This window comes from Capricornis sumatraensis, chromosome 4 (genome assembly GCF_032405125.1).
Source record: "Capricornis sumatraensis isolate serow.1 chromosome 4, serow.2, whole genome shotgun sequence".
Classification (NCBI taxonomy): Eukaryota; Metazoa; Chordata; class Mammalia; order Artiodactyla; family Bovidae; genus Capricornis; species Capricornis sumatraensis.
The window spans coordinates 5251935-5269153 of record NC_091072.1 but is presented as its reverse complement, the minus strand read 5'-3'; the positions used below and the strand labels follow the sequence as shown (position 1 = coordinate 5269153).

Sequence of the window (17219 nt, the reverse complement as noted above, 5' to 3'; positions counted from 1 at the left end):
GTGCGGGGGGCTTCAGGGAGGAAGCGGCATTTCAGCAGGCTTCTGGGGTTCCTCGGATGGGGAAGGGGGTGAAAACCCAACCCCAGGGCACAGCCTTTGCAGGAGCTCGGAGCTGTGAGAGGCTCGAGGACCAGAAGCTCTAGGGCAGCTGGAAGCTGAGTGATTACCGGTCACCGGAGAAAAGCAGGTGGCGACGGGGGGAAGCTGGGGGTGAGGTCACAGAGCAGCCGGCAAGGTGACCGCTGGGGGTGCCAGGAAGGCAGGGGTACTTCCGGGCCAAACCCACCCGACACCTGTTTAGTAAATAAAGCTGCACTGGGACACAACCACACCCTTCTGCTCACATATTTTCTGTAGCTGTGATTGGGCTTCTCCGGGGGGTCAGTGGTGGAGAGCCCGCCCACCAGTGCCGGAGACAGGGCCTCAATCCCCAGGTCAGGAAGATCTCCTGGAGGAGGAAATGACAGCCCACTCCAGTATCCTTGCCTGGGAGATCCCGTGGACAGAGGAGCCTGGCAGGCTACAGTCCATGAGGTCCCAAAGAGTTGGACACGACTGGGCAACTAAACAACAGCAATAGCTGGGTTTGTGCTACAGCAGCAGAGCTGAGGGGCTGGGACAGAGATCTCGCGGCCCACAGAGTCAAAGCATTTTCTATTCGACCCTTTTTTAGTTTTGCTGATCAATGGTTGAAAACTGTGAACTATCACGGGGCTTTCTGCCACTGGCCGGAATACACACTGTCCGTTTCCCTCCTGTCGTCTCTAAGCAGCGTGGCTTCAACCTGCTCCCTCCCCACCACGGACACAAGCTTGTGTGGACCCAGTGTCTCATTCTCAGTCCCAAATTTTCTGTCTTCACTTGCTGCTGAGCCTTTTTTTTTTTTTCCCCCCTGGTTTTCACTTTAGGGCTTTGCTGCACACTTTCCTTGCCTGACGTGGTCACCAGCCTCCCACCCACCTGCAGAAGCTCATCACTCAAGCTGGAGTCATGTTACTTCCTTTCCCTCTTTACCAAGTTCTACATAAATTTTTGTACTACTTTTCAAATGCGGCTGAAAATCGATTCCCCCCCCCCTTGCTGTTACCACTTTCAAATCCCATGCTCTGACAAATAGCTACTCTTCTGCAAAAACAAAACAAAACAAAACAGGTTCGCCTCTTGTACAAAGCTCTTGGAAAATAGAAGGTATGCCTACCAGCATTCAGGGAACAGGAAAATAAAGAAACCACCTTGCTTTTCTGATGGGACACACAGTAAAGGCTTTATGTGTACATCCCCATGTACTTTTAAAACCAAATTTGATCTACAAAAATTAAATTTGCACAGGATTTTCCAGGGCGGAGATCTCCAATATACAGCAAAGACTGTGACTGCTGTTTTATTAACCACTGGAAATAAAACCCGGAGTTTTCAAAGCTGCTTTTTAGGGCACACAGTGTCACTTCCTGGGCCCTAAGCCTACGGCTGCCTCTTACCCACTGTGTTACAGCGAGTAAATTAACCTCTCTGTGTCTCAACGTCCACATCTTCCTAAAACAGGGGGAGAGGGGAATTGAAACTAACCCATCTTACAGGGTTGCTCCGAGGATCAGATGGGATGACATATTATGAGCAGTTTACATCGTGTCTGGTACACAGAAAACACTTTGTCTGCGTTAGCAAGCACTATAATTCTGAGGTTTCTTCCCCCGCCCCCCCCCCCCCCCGATTCAAGAATAAGAACTTACTGGGGACACTAAGACTTGATGCTTCATGGTGAACATGAAGTAGTTTCTGCGCCCATCTTTCCGGTTTCCCTTACTCTTGGCTCGGGGGGGCGGGGTCCAGGGATGGACACGGATCGGAACTAGCCAATCACACTATTCAGCCGACACCACACCCCCAAGTCCTGCCTTCACCGAGGATCTGGGTCCCTGTGTTTCTGCTGGGTGGGCTATTGGCTGGAGCTGTTGGTTGGCCATCTTTATTAGCCACTTGGAAAAGCGTCCCAGAAACAAAACCAACACAGTAAATTAACAAAACAAAACAAAACCCAGCTGGGAGAGATGAAGGGGACAATGAAAATGCCCCTAAAACAAACAGGAGCCTTTGGATCCAGTCATGGTATCTGGAAAGTCCCGTTCCATGTGCTGATTTCTGAGCTTATGGCAAGTTTCAGCTGGGTTTTCTGTCGCTTGCATCCAAAGAGTTCTGCAACGTCCTAGTGAACTGACATGAAATACAACTAGACCCGAAGGCAAACCTTGCTCGTCCTGGTGCTGCCAAGAAAGCGTGGCAAGGAGAGGTGGCAGCCGTGAACTCTAGGCCTGGCTCTGTCAGCAGCCAGTAGGGGATGGCTGGGAGGACCGTTTCGTCTTTCTGGGTCCCGGTGTACTTGTGTGTCAAGGGAGAGAGGTGAGTGAAAACCAATCTCTGAGATCCATTTTCAGCTCGACCATCCCAAGAGTCTCTATGATTTCTGGGTTTATTTCAGTTGCGGATACTATGGTCTAATTGGTTACCGATTCTCTTATTTTCCTGCTTCCTTCTGTTTCAACTTTTTAAATTTTCTATTAGACTCTCAGTCACTATACTCCAAGTGTTTATTGTCTTCGCCTTCGATTTCCTTCTAAAGAAAATACATTTATTTTTGTATACTCGGGCATAATGATCCCATTTTCTTCCCATTCCTATATTTTTCAAACTAATTAGAGTGATAAGTTCCTTGAGGGTTGAAACTAGAGTTTTCCTGTGGGTGTGAACATTATTTTTTTTTTTTTAAATTGGCAACCGATCTGCCAGTTTTTACAGAGCAGCAGGGTATGGGTTTTAAGTAATGTAAGCAGGAAATGGGTCTCTAGCCTACACAAAATAAAGGCAAAAGTACCGATTTACCCTGAGTCCACAGCTGCCTTCCTCTTATAATTGCAGTCCGAACCAAAATTCCCCCACAGAATTGCAGTGTAACATCCACATCTAAAGAACGTCAGACCAAAAAAGGGAGTTCAGGGCACAGCCTGTGGGTCTTGCACACACATAAAAATGTTCTGCTGCTTTCAGGGCATTATCACTCTTTTCTCATCAGTGGTAGGGTTTAGGGCCTGAACTAAGTAAAGACTACTTTCGTATCATGACATTCGTTGATTTTTCTTTTATTTGATAGCTCTGAAGCCCAGAGGGGATCAGAGGAACTGGCTGAAATGTGGACTCATCACCTGCAGTCAGAACCCCCGGAGGATGCTGCCTGCCGGATGCTTCCCTGTCTGGTACCCATGGGGCTGGTGACCCCACGCTTGCTCATCGGGAGCTTAATTATGAATGAGAGCCCAGCCCAGGGGCCTTCATGACGACTTCTTGGCAGATACCACCAAATGACCTGGAGGCAGAGGTTCCGGGGCGGTTGGTTCAGCAACTCAGGGATGCTGTCAGGGCCCGAGTTTGTCTGTCTGTCCACTCCTCCATCCACACAGCCTGCTCTGACCTGTCACTGACCTCCTTCAGGGCTGAGAGGACCTGTGGGGAGGCACCTGCCTCCCCGAGCACCTGCGGCAAAAGGCGGGACACTTCTAAGCATGAGTCTTTTGTTTTAGCAATTTTACTTTGATAAAATTTCAAATTTGCTGAAGAGTTGCAAGAATGGTACACGGAGCTCCTTCACGGTGTATCCCTTCACTCAGAGGCGTAAGGTTTGATATTTTCCACCTCTCTCTTCTTTCTCTCTCATTTCTCTGTCTCTGTCTCTCACAAACACATCTACACACCCACATACCTACACACCCACACACACCCACACACCTACACACACACACCCTTGTCTTCTGAACCATGGAGAGCTAGTTGCAGATACTGAGAATAAGAGCATTCTCTTTCTCATATAACAAAAGCGCAATGATCAAAGTCGGGAAATTTAAAGCGGACTCCATCCTAACCTACGGTCTGTACTCAGATCTCAGTAACTGTCCCAGTGATGTCCTTTATGGACAGTTTCCTGCTCCAGCATCTTCAGGATCACTTAGCTGTCATGTCTCAGCCATTCTGTCTTTCAGAATCTTCTCATTTTTGAGAGTACTAGTTTTTTTTTTTTTTTAATTGGGTTATTTGCTTTCTTATCATGGAGTTTTCGAAGGTTTTCTATCTCTGCATTTAAGTCCTTATCAGATATGTGATTTGTAAATATTTTCTCCTCACCTGTGGCTTGTCTTGTCATTAATTTCACAGTGTCTTTGGAACAGCAGACATTTCTGGTTTTAATGAAGTCTACTTAACCATTTTTTTTCTTTTATGGATCATGAGTGTGAGTCTTGAACTCTTTCTCACTGGACCAGCCTAGGTTACAAGTTCACCATGAGCCAATGATAGCGCCTGGAACAGAATACACTGATGGCTTGAGTCCAGTGAATTGATCCAACCCTGATGTCTTCCCTGAGGTGTAGCAACCCAAGAGGTGGAAAAGCCCACTTAAACCCTGGGCACAGTTAGGAACACGCTGGGCAGGCCACCAAGAAAGAGCCTCAAATCACAGCTCCCAGGGGAGAGCCAGGCGGCCAGCTACACACCCTCAGTGTGGGCCCGCCTGGCTCCAGGGACCTTCTCCACTGGCACTGAGCCGCATGTCCCAGTTCCAAAATCCAAGAGCCTCTGAGCAACATGAGCCTTCAAACCCCACTGCCAAACTGTGGCTTTCTGCCCCACACTTGTAGACGATGGTGTGCGCGGCTCAGCATCTCCAGAGCCACTTAGGCCACCCCGCCCAGGGCCCCACGAGACCCCCACGGGATGCAGGGCAGGTGGGCAGCGATTCCGCCAATTGTTCCCCCTGGCACACACACCTGCCTCTTCCTCACACCCGCCCAAGCCAGGGCATTGGTCTGGCATGTTCCTGCTCTCTTCATTTGAAAGCACTGAGGAGAACCCACAAGCAGCGATTTTTCGGTGCTGTATTCCCTCTGCCTGTGTTAAAGCAGGTCTATTTCAAAGCCCCATAAGCCGATGATTATGGACCACTCATTTTTAATCTACTCACATGTTCTCTTCTGAATTAATCAAGTGTATAATTGGAGAAAGGGGTGGTGGGAAGGAGAAAAGCTGAATCAAGTTTGGAAAAGTGTCAACGTGCCAAATTTCTAAATGTTTCTTCGACAGCAAAAGTTTGGTGCTCCCTCCCCTCTGAGAAAGGGTGCGTTGTTTCCACCTGCCTCTGCCTCGTTTTATTCTCATCAGTACAGGCAGAGCTCTTTATTCCTCCTGTCAAGATGGGGGAATGGTCTCCGTGTGGTTCTAGGACACGCTTGGGTTACCAGCAGAGACAGAGTCAGTTACGAACTGCTCTGGAATACAAGCACGACACCCAGCTCCTCCCCTTTCACCAAATGCCACTCAAATTTTATCTGAAAATCCCCAGTTTTCTCTTTCCATGCCATCTTTGTTGACACCTAACAGTGGCAATGTATCATTAGTGTCATGCCTGAATTCCACATGCTGATGTCCTCCACAACTTGATTTTGGAGGCTGAGTAATCATATTTATAGATAAAGCAAAGAGAAAAAGAATTTCTGAAGCTCCACTTACATTCTTTGGACATCCCCACTTCAAAGCACTTCTGGAGTCGACAGTACTGGCATCGATTCCTGGTGACTTTATTAATAACACAATTCTTATCTCGGTGACAAGTGTAAATCATGTTCTTCTGAATACTTCTGCGGAAAAAGCCCTGCGGGCAAGTAAAAAGAGGAGGAAATTAGGCAAAACTACCGAGCTTCATGCGAAATCAAAGTCAACCTTATCAATGCATTGACTGCTCGTTCTGAGTAATGAAGTGATGGCAGCAGAAAAGTTAACTCATTTAAGCCTTAAAATCCTTGTATCCTTGTGAAATATGATACTCATATTCACAGTCTCTTCCTTTGTTGCAAAACAGAAAGTTCCTTTTAATCAAAACTGGACATGACTGTTATTATCTTGCTAAAAGAAAATGAATGCCTTGGGAAATACAACACAGAGTTGACTTCCCTCCAGACAGGCTTAAATTCCTACGTGGTTCCCACATTGGCCAGAGTGATTTCAGGTGAGTCTACTGTCAAGAAACCCAACAGAAGAATCATTCAATTTGCAGAAGAAATTATATGCTTCATGAAAGAATTAGGTCTTTTCAAAGCTGTCCTCTCCAATTCCTTTTACATATTTAGCTCATGTAACCGTATTTAAAACATAACTTAATTTACAGAGTGTTTAAGAAAAATATTTGCCACGGTTGTAAACAAGGCAGAAAAATGACTGCTTGGTCATTTAATGGCATATTAGAGTTATGTTGTGCAAAACGGTACCTGCTAATCACGTGTGGTCATTTAAGTCAAAATCGATGAAAATTAAATAAAATTAGTATGATAGTCTCCACGTCCCATCCAAGTTGTGGCAAAGGCCACGATTCCACTCTTTGCAGTGGCTGAGGAGTATTCCACTGTACACATGCACCGCAACGTCTTTATCCGTTCATCTGTCAACGGACACTCGGGCTGCCTCCACGCCTTGGCTATTGTAAACAGCGCTACAATGAACATGGGGGGTGTATCCTTTTGAACCATGGTTTTCTCCAGATATATGCCCAGGGGTGGGACTGCAGGGCCCTGTGGTAGCTCTGTTTTTAGTTTAAGGAGCCTCCAGCTGTTCTCCAGAGTGGCTGCACGGCACCGGTCTACATTCCCACCAGCGCTGGGAGGGCTCCGCCTTCCCTCCACGCCCTCTCTGGCATGTCTTGTGTGTAGACTTTTTGATGACGGCCATTATGGCTCTTGTGAGGTGATACCTCATTGCAGCTTTGATTTGAATTTCTCTAATAATTAGCGATGTTGAGAGTCCTGATTCATGTGCCTCTTGGCCATCGGTATGGTTTCTTTGGAGAAATGTCGACTTAGATCTTTTACCTATTTTTGATTGGGTTGGTTTTTTTTTTTCATATTAAGCGGCACAACCTCTTTGTAAATTTTGGAGATTAACTCCTTGTGGTTGCTTTGTTTGCAAATATTTTCTCCCATTCTGTGTGTTAAAAATTAAACAAACAAAAAAAATTGCCTCCTCACTTGTACTAGCCACATTTCAAACGCTCAGCAGCCACGTATGCGCAGTGTCTGGACAGCACGTGCCCAGAATGCTGCCGTCTTCGCAGAGAGTCTGCATGCGCGGCGCTGACTCATAAACTCACCCGGGTCGTCTAACGGTCTCAGGAGACGTAACGAGTTGTGACTTACTGTTTATTATTGACTGCACCCTGACTCTGTAAAGACTGTGGAGGACTGGTAACTTAAGAATCATATTGGTCTGTTACAGATGCAAAGATTCCTGCCCAGCTGAGATATGACCCAAGATGACTGTTCTGTTGCCTTGCAGGGCATCAATCAGATGTGTCTAACTTTGCCGTCTTACTCCAGCATTCTTTTTTCCCATCACTGTACACTGTCTGCCTGTGCACCTACCTAGGCATTTGCTCATATCCTTCTTTGAACCAATTTGTCTTCCTTCTCTTTTCCTCATTAATGAATTCAGTAAATCCTCAATATGTGTTTACTGCATATTTGAATAAGTTACTGCTTATTAGGGCTTCCCTGGTAGCTCAGAGGGTAAAGCGTCTGCCTGCAATGCTGGAGACCCGGGTTCGATCCCTGGGTTGGGAAGATCCCCTGGAGAAGGAAATGGCAACCCACTCCAGTATTCTTGCCTGGAGAATCCCATGGATGGAGGAGCCTGGCTACAGCCCACGGGGTCGCAAAGAGTTGGACACGACTGAGCAACTTCACTTTCACTGTTTATTAACTTCTGGATGTTACAATTTGACCAAAGAAGCAATTTATCTTGATTTTTGTGATACTCGGATGAAACAAATCAAACTTTAGGCTCCAGGAGCACAGGGTCCCCACCTTCTCCTCGCTGCTTACCCATCTCCCCACACAGCTCTGCAGAGAATGGGAGATTGAGTGACGCTTGTTAACACACAGATGAATGAATGGTTACTGACGAGGAAACCTGCTGTCTCTTTCCTCCTCCAATCGCCTGTCAGTAACCTCTCTGCTGCCGGGGGCAATAACAGCAAGGAGTTTGACCTTATCGGTTGTGATGCGACTTTTACCTACATCAGACACAATTCTCCTGAACATAAGAAACACACCACCCAGTGTGCTGCACCGCAAATAAGACTCACCATTTGAGTTCCCCTTTCCCTGCAGGACATTAACAACACTCCAGGAGCCAGAACTAAAAACCTTCAAAGCTAAAGCACGGTAGCCAAGAAAGCTCATGTAACACACTTCATTTAGGATATGGACGTGGGCACCCTAGGATTTTAATGTCTAAATAACATATTTTCACTGGCATCGTTCAACCGTAAATGCCTAGAAATCTTGTTTAAGGTTTCAACTCCTGTCACATCCCAGATACACACATTTTTCCAAGAAAACATAGTTTATTTTTGTACCTCTGGAGCTACAAATATGCTCAGAATCTAAAAATAACAGGTTATAAATACCCTGCAACTCTAAGAGAGTCTGTGCCCTATGGTCACTTCAAACGTATCTTTTCCTGCAGAAAATATTAATACATACAGGATACTTTTGGCCGCCAGATGTACAAACTCTACTTACAAACACTTCACTGCTGTACTGCCAGAAAACACTGGCATTTGGAAGATCCAGTTTCTGCAGGTGTGAGGCCAGTGAGGTTTGGACAAAGGTGGCCTCCTTCGCTTATTAAAAACCGGATACTCAGTTCGGCACATTCTTGGTGAGGGAGCACAGAGGAGAGGAAACCAATCTCATGACACCGAGATGGAAGAAGAGAGGCTTAAGGACGTTATACATCACTAATTATCTAGGGAGTGAGGTTCAGTAACAGTGATAGCAGAAACTAAATAGGACTTCTTAGTTTTCCAAATCAGAGTGTAGGCCGGATTTCAGAAGGGGAATCTGAGTTTCACTAAATTATTTCCACCACGACTTGCTGGCTAAGTCGGATGGCATCAGTTACTTTTGCACACAGGTTGGGTGAACGGAAATGCCCTTGGAAGCCACAGAGGGGCCTGTCCTGTCCAAACCTCCCTCCCCTGCAGTAGATACTGTGAGCTGTTTGGTAAACCTCATTCCCACTGCTTGGAGAATCTCGTGTGTGCATGCGTGTGGGTGGCACCATAGTCCCGTGCCACCAACATTTTAACCTACTTAATGTTTCTATCTAGGTTGAGTCTTCTTTTATTTCTAGCATTATTTAAAATGAAAACCTTTAACCTCTGGCTCAGTTCAAAAGCTAGCATTGTCATTAAATAATGAGAGGGCACCCACACAATAAACAGAAAGAAGTCCAGCAGAACAGAAGTCATGACTTCCCTGCTGGCACAGTGGATAGGATTCCGCCTGCCAATGCAGGGGACACGGGTTCGATCCCTGCTCTGGAAAGATCCCACGTTCTGCAGAGCAAATAAGCCCGTGGACCACAGCTACTGAGCCTGTGCCAAGAGCCTGTGCTCTGTAACAACAGCAGCCACAGCAGTGAGGAGCCAGCGCTTAGCACTGAAGAGTAGCTCCCTGCTTTCCACGAGAGAAGAGCCCACGTATCAACGAAGACCCAGCACAGCCAAAAATTAAATACATTAATAATAATAATAAATAAATAAAACAATAATCAGAAGTGATTTCACTCTTGCTGGATCCAGGTTGTGCTAAAGACTTGGAGTCCAGCCTCCTCTCTTCTGGCAGAAAAGGGACAGAGCAAGACTGAGGACAAGATCAGCCCTACCTTGAGACTTCCCTTCAAGGGACTGCGAGATGATAAACACGTTTCTCACTGTGTGACTCAATGAGGTTTAAAGCCAGGAATCTGTCCCACCTAAAATTGAGAGCCTGGTAATTTGGGAATCAAAATACTGTAGCCTCTCCCACAAAAAAACAAAACAAAAAAACTGTAGCTGAAATTTGTCTTATGTAAAATGTGCTTTAGAAGTATTGAGTTTAAACAGAAACAGACTCATAGACTTTTTAAATAAGCTTATGGTTACCAAAGGGGAAGGGAGGGACAAATGAGGGGTTTGGGATTAACATACACACACACATGTATAAAACAGATAATCAACAAGGACCTACCATACAGCACAGAAAACTCAACTCAATATTCTGTAGTGACCAGTACGGGAAAAGAATCTGAAAAGGAGTGGACACGCGTGTGCGTGTAACTTTACCACTTTGCTATACAGCAGAAACCAACACAACACTGTGAATCAACTAGATTCCAATATAAAAGTTAAATTTAAAAATTCTTTTAAAAGTCAAAAAATAAATTTCCATAAAATAGTACCAAATTCAAGTGTGGTAGTCCTTGCAGTTGGTAGATGGGTGGAGACACACCTGGAGGAGAAGCGGCGGAAAAGCTGAGCAGGTCCAGGTGAAGGGCCCGGTCCTCCTCGGAGGCGCAGGGGAGAGGGGAGGCGGGCAGGGCCCTGGAGAGTCCCCGCGGGGAGCTGGGCCCACCCATCCCCTGAGAGAGGGGCTGGTGGCTGAGTCCCGGGACCCTTCCCAGATGTACATTTCTGAGATCCCAGGTGGGTCATCACAGCAGGGAGGGGCACGTTGAGACAGCCTGAGGGCGGGGACGAGGGGGCTTCTGCTGGGGCAGCAAACAGTGAGGAGGGGGGCGTGTGGAGACAAGGACGGACAGACCTGCCACCCGCGTGGCAACAGCCGTGGCTTCTTCAGACTCACGACACAGGGGACAGCTCTGCGGCGGCCGTGGCGGAGGAGGGGTGGAGAAGGGATGGCCCCAGAGTCCGGGATCAGCGGCTGCGAACTGTTATATGCAAGATGGATAAACAACAAGAGCCTACAGGATAGCACAGGGAACTATACGGAATGCCCTGGGATAAGCCATCCCGGAGAAGAGTATGAAAAAGAAAGCAAGTATGCGTATAACTGAGTCACTTTGTTGTGCAGAAATTAACACAACATTGTACATCAAATATACCTCAATAAAATGAATGAAAAAAGCAAAGCCAGAAACAACCATGATTTCTTGGGACTGGCCTTGGGTTTAAAAGCTAATCAACCAGAGGGCTTTCAGATGGCCTCAGCTTTCTCTTGGAGTGGAGACCTCAGCTCACCTCTGTGGGGATGTGTCTGTGGCCAGACTGAGGCTGCAGTGCCAACCCCAGGAACTGGCTCACAGTCGCTGGGTGCCAACCCCAGGAACTGGCTCACAGTCGCCGGTCACCAGTTAGTCTGAGCACCTGGCTTTCTGCCACAAGGTCAAGAAGACAGACCTGCATCACAAACTGAGCCAAGTGTTTCCTAATCATGGATTTTTCAGCCTTTAGTTCACGCTCTTCTACTCTTGCTATCAAAGAACTAGGGTTCAACCAAAAAAAAAAAAAAAACCCTCATATGGTAGAGAAGGCCACGTAGGCCTTAGAGCCATTTGTGAGCTATCTGCTTCATATCTTAGCAATAACCACGGAACACCCACATTCTACTCAGAATTCATTTGTCTTCCCTTGGGGATACAAGGTGCCCTTGTACTAACTGACCTACTATCTACAGGACATAAACAATCAGAAATCAGAAGGAAAGGTAACTGTCTCTTGCAAACCTAAGTATTTTCCTATACCTAAATACTTAAGATTCCCAGTTCCCTCGACGAGCTAGTCAAATGCCCCAAACCTACACAGGTCATGGAAAACAGTGACCCACCTCACGCTCTCCCTTATGGCAGTGGTCTAGCTGCTAAGTCGTGTCTGACTCTTGTGACCCTGTGACCTGTGTAGTCTACCAGGCTCCTCTGTCCATGGGATTCTCCAGGCAAGAATACTGGAGTGGGTTGCCATTTCCTCCTCCAGAGGATCTTCCCGACCCAGGAATCGAACCCAGGTCTCCTGCATTGCAGGCAGGTTCTTTACTAACTAAGCTACAAAGGAAGTGGTTAAGAATTAGGCTTTACATATAATTAATATAATTATATATAATGTCTTCTTCCAAAAAACTATTAGAACTCCTCAATGAATTTGGTAATGTTGCAGGTTACAAAATTAATATACAGATATCTGCTGAATGTCTATACATTAACAAAAGACCAGAAAGAGAAATTCAAGAAACAATTCTATTTACCATTGCATTAAAAAGAATAAAATACTGAGGAACAACCCTAAGGAAACAAAAGCCCTGTGCTCTAAAAACTATAAGATATTGATGAGAGAAATCAAAGCAGACACAAGCACATGGAAAGACATACATGTTTGTGGGTTGGAAGAATCAATATTGTTAAAGTGACTATACTACCCAAGGCAATCTATAGATTCAACGCAATCCCTATTATATTACCAAGGGCTTTTTTAACAGAATTAGAACCAAAAAAATCTTAAAATTTATATGGAGTCCCTAAAGACCCAAATAGCCAAAGCAGTCTTGAGAAAGAAAAATGGAGCTGGAGGAATCAGGCTCCCTGACTTCAGACTACACTACAAAGCTGTAGTCATCAAAACAGTATGGTACTGGCACAAAAATAGAAATCAATGGAACAGCATAGAAAACTCAGAATTAAAACCATGCACCTATGATCAATTAATTTATGACAAAGGAGACAAGACTGCACAATGTTGGAAAGAGAGTCTCTTCAACGAATGGCGCTGGGATACTGACAGCTACATGTAAAAAAATGGAATTAGATCCTTCTTTAATACCAAACACAAAGATAAGCTCAAAATAAACTAAAGACCTAAACCTGAGACTGGACACTATAAACTCCTAAAGGAAAACAGGCAGAACACTCTGACATAAATTGCAGCAATATCTTTTTCATCTCCCAGAATAATGGAAATAAAAACAAAAATAAACAAATGGGACCTGTTTAAACTCAAAGCTTCTGCACAGCAGAGGATACAATAACAATAAACCAAAAAGGCAACCCACAGATTGGGAGAAAATATTTGCAAATGATGTGACTGACAAGGGATTAGTCTCCAAAATTTACAAACAGCTCATGATGTTTAACGGCACAAAAACCAACAGTTCAATCAACAAGTGGGCAGAAGACCTAAATAGACATTTCCCCAAAGAAGACATACAAATGGCCAAGAGGCACATGCAAAGATGTTCAACACCACTAATTATAAGAGAAATTCAAATCAAAACCGCAATGAGATATCACTTCATACCAGCCAGAGTGGCTACTATCAAAAAATACACAAACAGTAAATGCTGGAGAGGGTGTGGAGAGAAGGGAATCTTCCTACACTGTTGGTGGGAATGTACATTGGTGCAGCCACCACGGAGAACAGTATGGAAGTCCCTTAAAAAAACTAAAAACAGAGCTACCATATGACCCTGCAATCCCACCCCTGGGCATACATGTGGAGAAAAACATGATCCGGAAGGATAAATGCACCCCAATGTTCATCGCAGCACTGTTTGTAACAGCCAAGACATGGAAGCAACCTAGATGCCCATCAGCAGAGGAATGGATAAGGAAGACGTGATACATATATATAGACAACGGAATCTTACTCGGCCACTAAAAAGAATGAAACAATGCCACCTGCAGCAACATGGACAGACCTAGAGACAGTCAGACAGAGTGCAGTCAGTCAGACAGTGAAGGAGAAATATCGCATGACATCCCTGATATGTGGAATCTAAAAATAAATGATACTATGAACTTGCTTACAAAACAGAAGGAGACTCATGGACTTAGAGAATGAACTTATGGCTGCCAGGGGAAGGGACAGTTAGGGAGTCTGGGATGGACGTGTACACACTGCTCTATCTAAAACGGATAACCAGCAGACACCTACTGTATGTACTGCATGTGGAACTCACCTGGCCGCCTGGATGGGAGGGGAGTTTGGAGGAGAATGGATATATGTATATGTATGGCTGAGTCCCTCCACTGTTCACCTGAAACTATCAAAGCATTGCTAACTGACTAAGCTTCAAAACAAAATAAAAAGTTTTTTAAAAAAAGAATTAAGACTTTACAATATTTTTGCAAAAAACAGTGGCTCGTACTTTGTGTAATGAATGATTATATATAATGTCTTACCTTACAGAATGGTTCCCAGTGGGAGCAGGGCTGTGATTTTTGACCCCTAAGCTGAAACTCCAGTACTTTGGTCACCTCACGTGAAGAGTTGACTCATTAGAAAAGACTCTGATGCTGGGAGGGATTGGGGGCAGGAGGAGAAGGGGACGACAGAGGATGAGATGGCTGGATGGCATCACCAACTTGATGGACGTGAGTTTGAGTGAACTCCAGGAGTTGGTGATGGACAGGGAGGCCTGGCGTGCTGTGATTCATGGGGTCGCAAAGAGTCAGACATGACTGAGCGACTCAACTGAAGTGAACTGAAGGGATGTTTTTGTTGTCATAGTGTACATGGCTGGCAACTAGTAAATAGAAGCTAGAGATGGTGCCACACACCCTGTGATGCCCAGGACCCTCTCTGACGATCCCCCCGCTGAAGACTGAATGTATCCCCTGGTTACTCTTTCACGGAAGTCTACCACTCAATGTGATGGCATCGGGAGGTGGGGCATTTGGGAAGCACTTAGGCCATAAGGGTTTGTTGTTGTTAAGTCACTAAGTTGTGTCCGACTTTGTGAACCCATGGACTGCAGCACGCCAGGCTCCTCTGTCCTCTACTATCTTCCGGAGTTTGCTCAAATTCATGTCAATTCAGTTAGTGATGCTATCTAACCATCTCATTTTCTGCCGCCCACTTCTCCTTTTGCCTTCAGGCTGAGCACTGAAAAATTGATGCTTTCCAATAGTGGTGCTGGAGAAGACTCCTGAGAGTCCCTTGGACAGCAAGGAGATCAAACCAGTCAATGCTAAAGGAAATCAACCCTGAACATTCACCGGAAGGCCATAAGGGTAGAACCCTTTAAGAAGACTCCAGAGATCTAGCTTGCCCTTCCCTCCCCCATGTGAAGTTAAAGGGAAGAGACATTCATCCAAGAAGCAGGACTTCACAAAACTCTGAATCTGCCAAGAGCCTTGATTTTGGATTTCCCAGCCTCCAGAACTGTGAGAAATAAATGTTTGTTGCTTATAAAACAAAACAAAATAAGCGAACAAAACTCTGACTTGGTCACTTACTATCTGTGTGACATTGCACAAGTTATACCAAGGCCTCAGTTTACCCCTCTGTAAAATGGAGATACTGAAAGTGCCTACTTCATAGGCCCACTCGGTACATCCAATCAGGAAACGGATGTAAAGTGTTGGTACAACGCCCAGCACATAGCAAGGGCCTAATGAATGGCAGCTTTTGTTCCTGGCAAAACCTCTTTTTCCAAAGCTTTCTTCTGGACAGTTTCCAATATACATCTTGTGTTCAAAATAACGATATCCAAATAGGATAGAACAGCGCTATGAATCTCTGGACAAAACGGGCTACTGTGGGCAGGCAGCCTCGTGACTCCCAAGACCCATTCATGATCCACTCACTCAGGGCCATTTAACTGGGGTAGAGGTGGTGAGCTCTCCCGGGGCACACCAAGACGGAAAAGATGGATATGGACTGCCCTTCTCCAACCTACCAGGAGTGAGAAGTCAAGTGAACTGAGCAGTGCAGAAGCAGAAGAGCCCAATACAGGGCCTGGCACATAGCGGGCACACACAAATTGAGGGTTTGAGACTGACATACACACACCACCGTGTATAAAATAGTGACTAATAGGGACCTACTGTAGAGCACAGGGGACTCTGCTCAATACTCTGTAATGACCTATATGGGAAAACTCACTGAAAGAGTGGATACACGTATGTGTTTAACCGAATCACTCTGCCAGACACCTGAAGCTAACACGACCTTGAAAATCAGCTATAGCACAATAAAGTGAAAACACGGTGGGTGAGCAGAGGTCGGGGTGAGGAAGGACAGGGAAGGGCCAGCGGTGCAAACTGGCAGAGAGGTGAGTGAGGGGCGTGTGTGTGCAGGCATGGCGGGGACAGGGAGCTGATGGGCAGACAGGGTCAGGTCAGGAAGGCCACGCCAGGCGCTTGCTGGAAAGGAACTCCCTCTTCTGTGCACGTGAGGACCAAGGTCAGCAGCGTATTCTGCCAAGCTGGACACTGATTTCATCCTGCATTAATTTAACATAGAAAGACAGCTGAGTGCCGAAGAATTGATGCTTTTGAACTATGGTGTTGGAGAAGACTCTTAAGAGTCCCTTGAACTGCAAGGAGATCCAACCAGTCCATTCTAAAGGAGATCAGTCCTAGGTGTTCATTGGAAGGACTGGTGCTGAAGCTGAAACTCCAATACTTTGGCTACCTGATGTGAAGAACTGACTCAATGGAAAAGACCCTGATGCTGGGAGAGATTGAGGGCAGGAGGAGAAGGGGACGACAGAGGATGAGGTGGTTGGATGTCATCACCGACTCAATGGACATGAGTTTGAGTGAACTCCGGGAGTTGGTGATGGACAGGGAGGCCTGGAGTGCTGTAGCCCATGGGGTCGCAAAGAGTCAGACATGACTGAGCGACTGAACTGAACTGAAGCAGACCGTCGAGCTCTGGGTATCAAGGGGCCAGGGAGTGGGAGGGAGTAGGGATGGGGGAGGGGGTTAGCGTTTGGTGGGGGCAGAGTTTCAACCTGGGACAGCGAAAAATTCAAAAGATGGATGATGGTGAGAATTATACAACAATGTGAATGTACTTAGTGCAGCTGAACTGAACAATTAAATATGGTTAAAACAGTATGTTTTATATGACATGACTTTTACCACAATAAAAAAAAATCATTATTAAAAAATACAAATACCTAAAGCCCTTAGGTTTGAGCAGGAATGTAGGCCAAGAATCTCTGATTTCCGAAATGACAGCACAATCAGCTGCCTCCTGCTTAATCCTCAAGATGATTTTGAGAATTCACAATGCAGTGTTTTGGATGGAAGCTGCTTTTTCTGTTTTAGAGCCCCTTTCGTCAGGTTTAACAAGTGTAGAAAGTGTCATGATCTCTGGAAGAAAGGCACGAAATTAAACCTTTTTTGTTTTGCTGGAAAAAAAAAGGCAACTTGGCCCCAAATTCACCATAAAACACATTGGGTCAGGAGAAATTCATCCAAAAGATAGCATGGGCGTCACACGTGTTTGCACTGGGCTTCGGCAGAGTTGATTTCTATCCCGTGCAAAGTTCAAAAGGGTGCTTTCTCCTTCCAGAAGAGAGAAGAGAGAGAGCAGTGATGAGTGTTAGTCATCGCTCCGCGCTCAT

At 45.7% G+C, this 17219-nt stretch overlaps 1 protein-coding gene across 5 annotated transcripts in view; it reads right to left on the bottom strand.

Moving 5' to 3' along the window:
* The window catches only part of RARB (retinoic acid receptor beta), a 443693-nt gene that overhangs the window by 96027 nt on the left and 330447 nt on the right, over positions 1–17219 (bottom strand). For all 5 annotated transcript variants that reach the window (XM_068972097.1, XM_068972099.1, XM_068972098.1 and 2 more), the window contains exon 3: positions 5551–5692. In XM_068972097.1, the coding sequence (XP_068828198.1) occupies positions 5551–5692 (142 nt within the window). The remainder of the gene's footprint in view (positions 1–5550; positions 5693–17219) is intronic.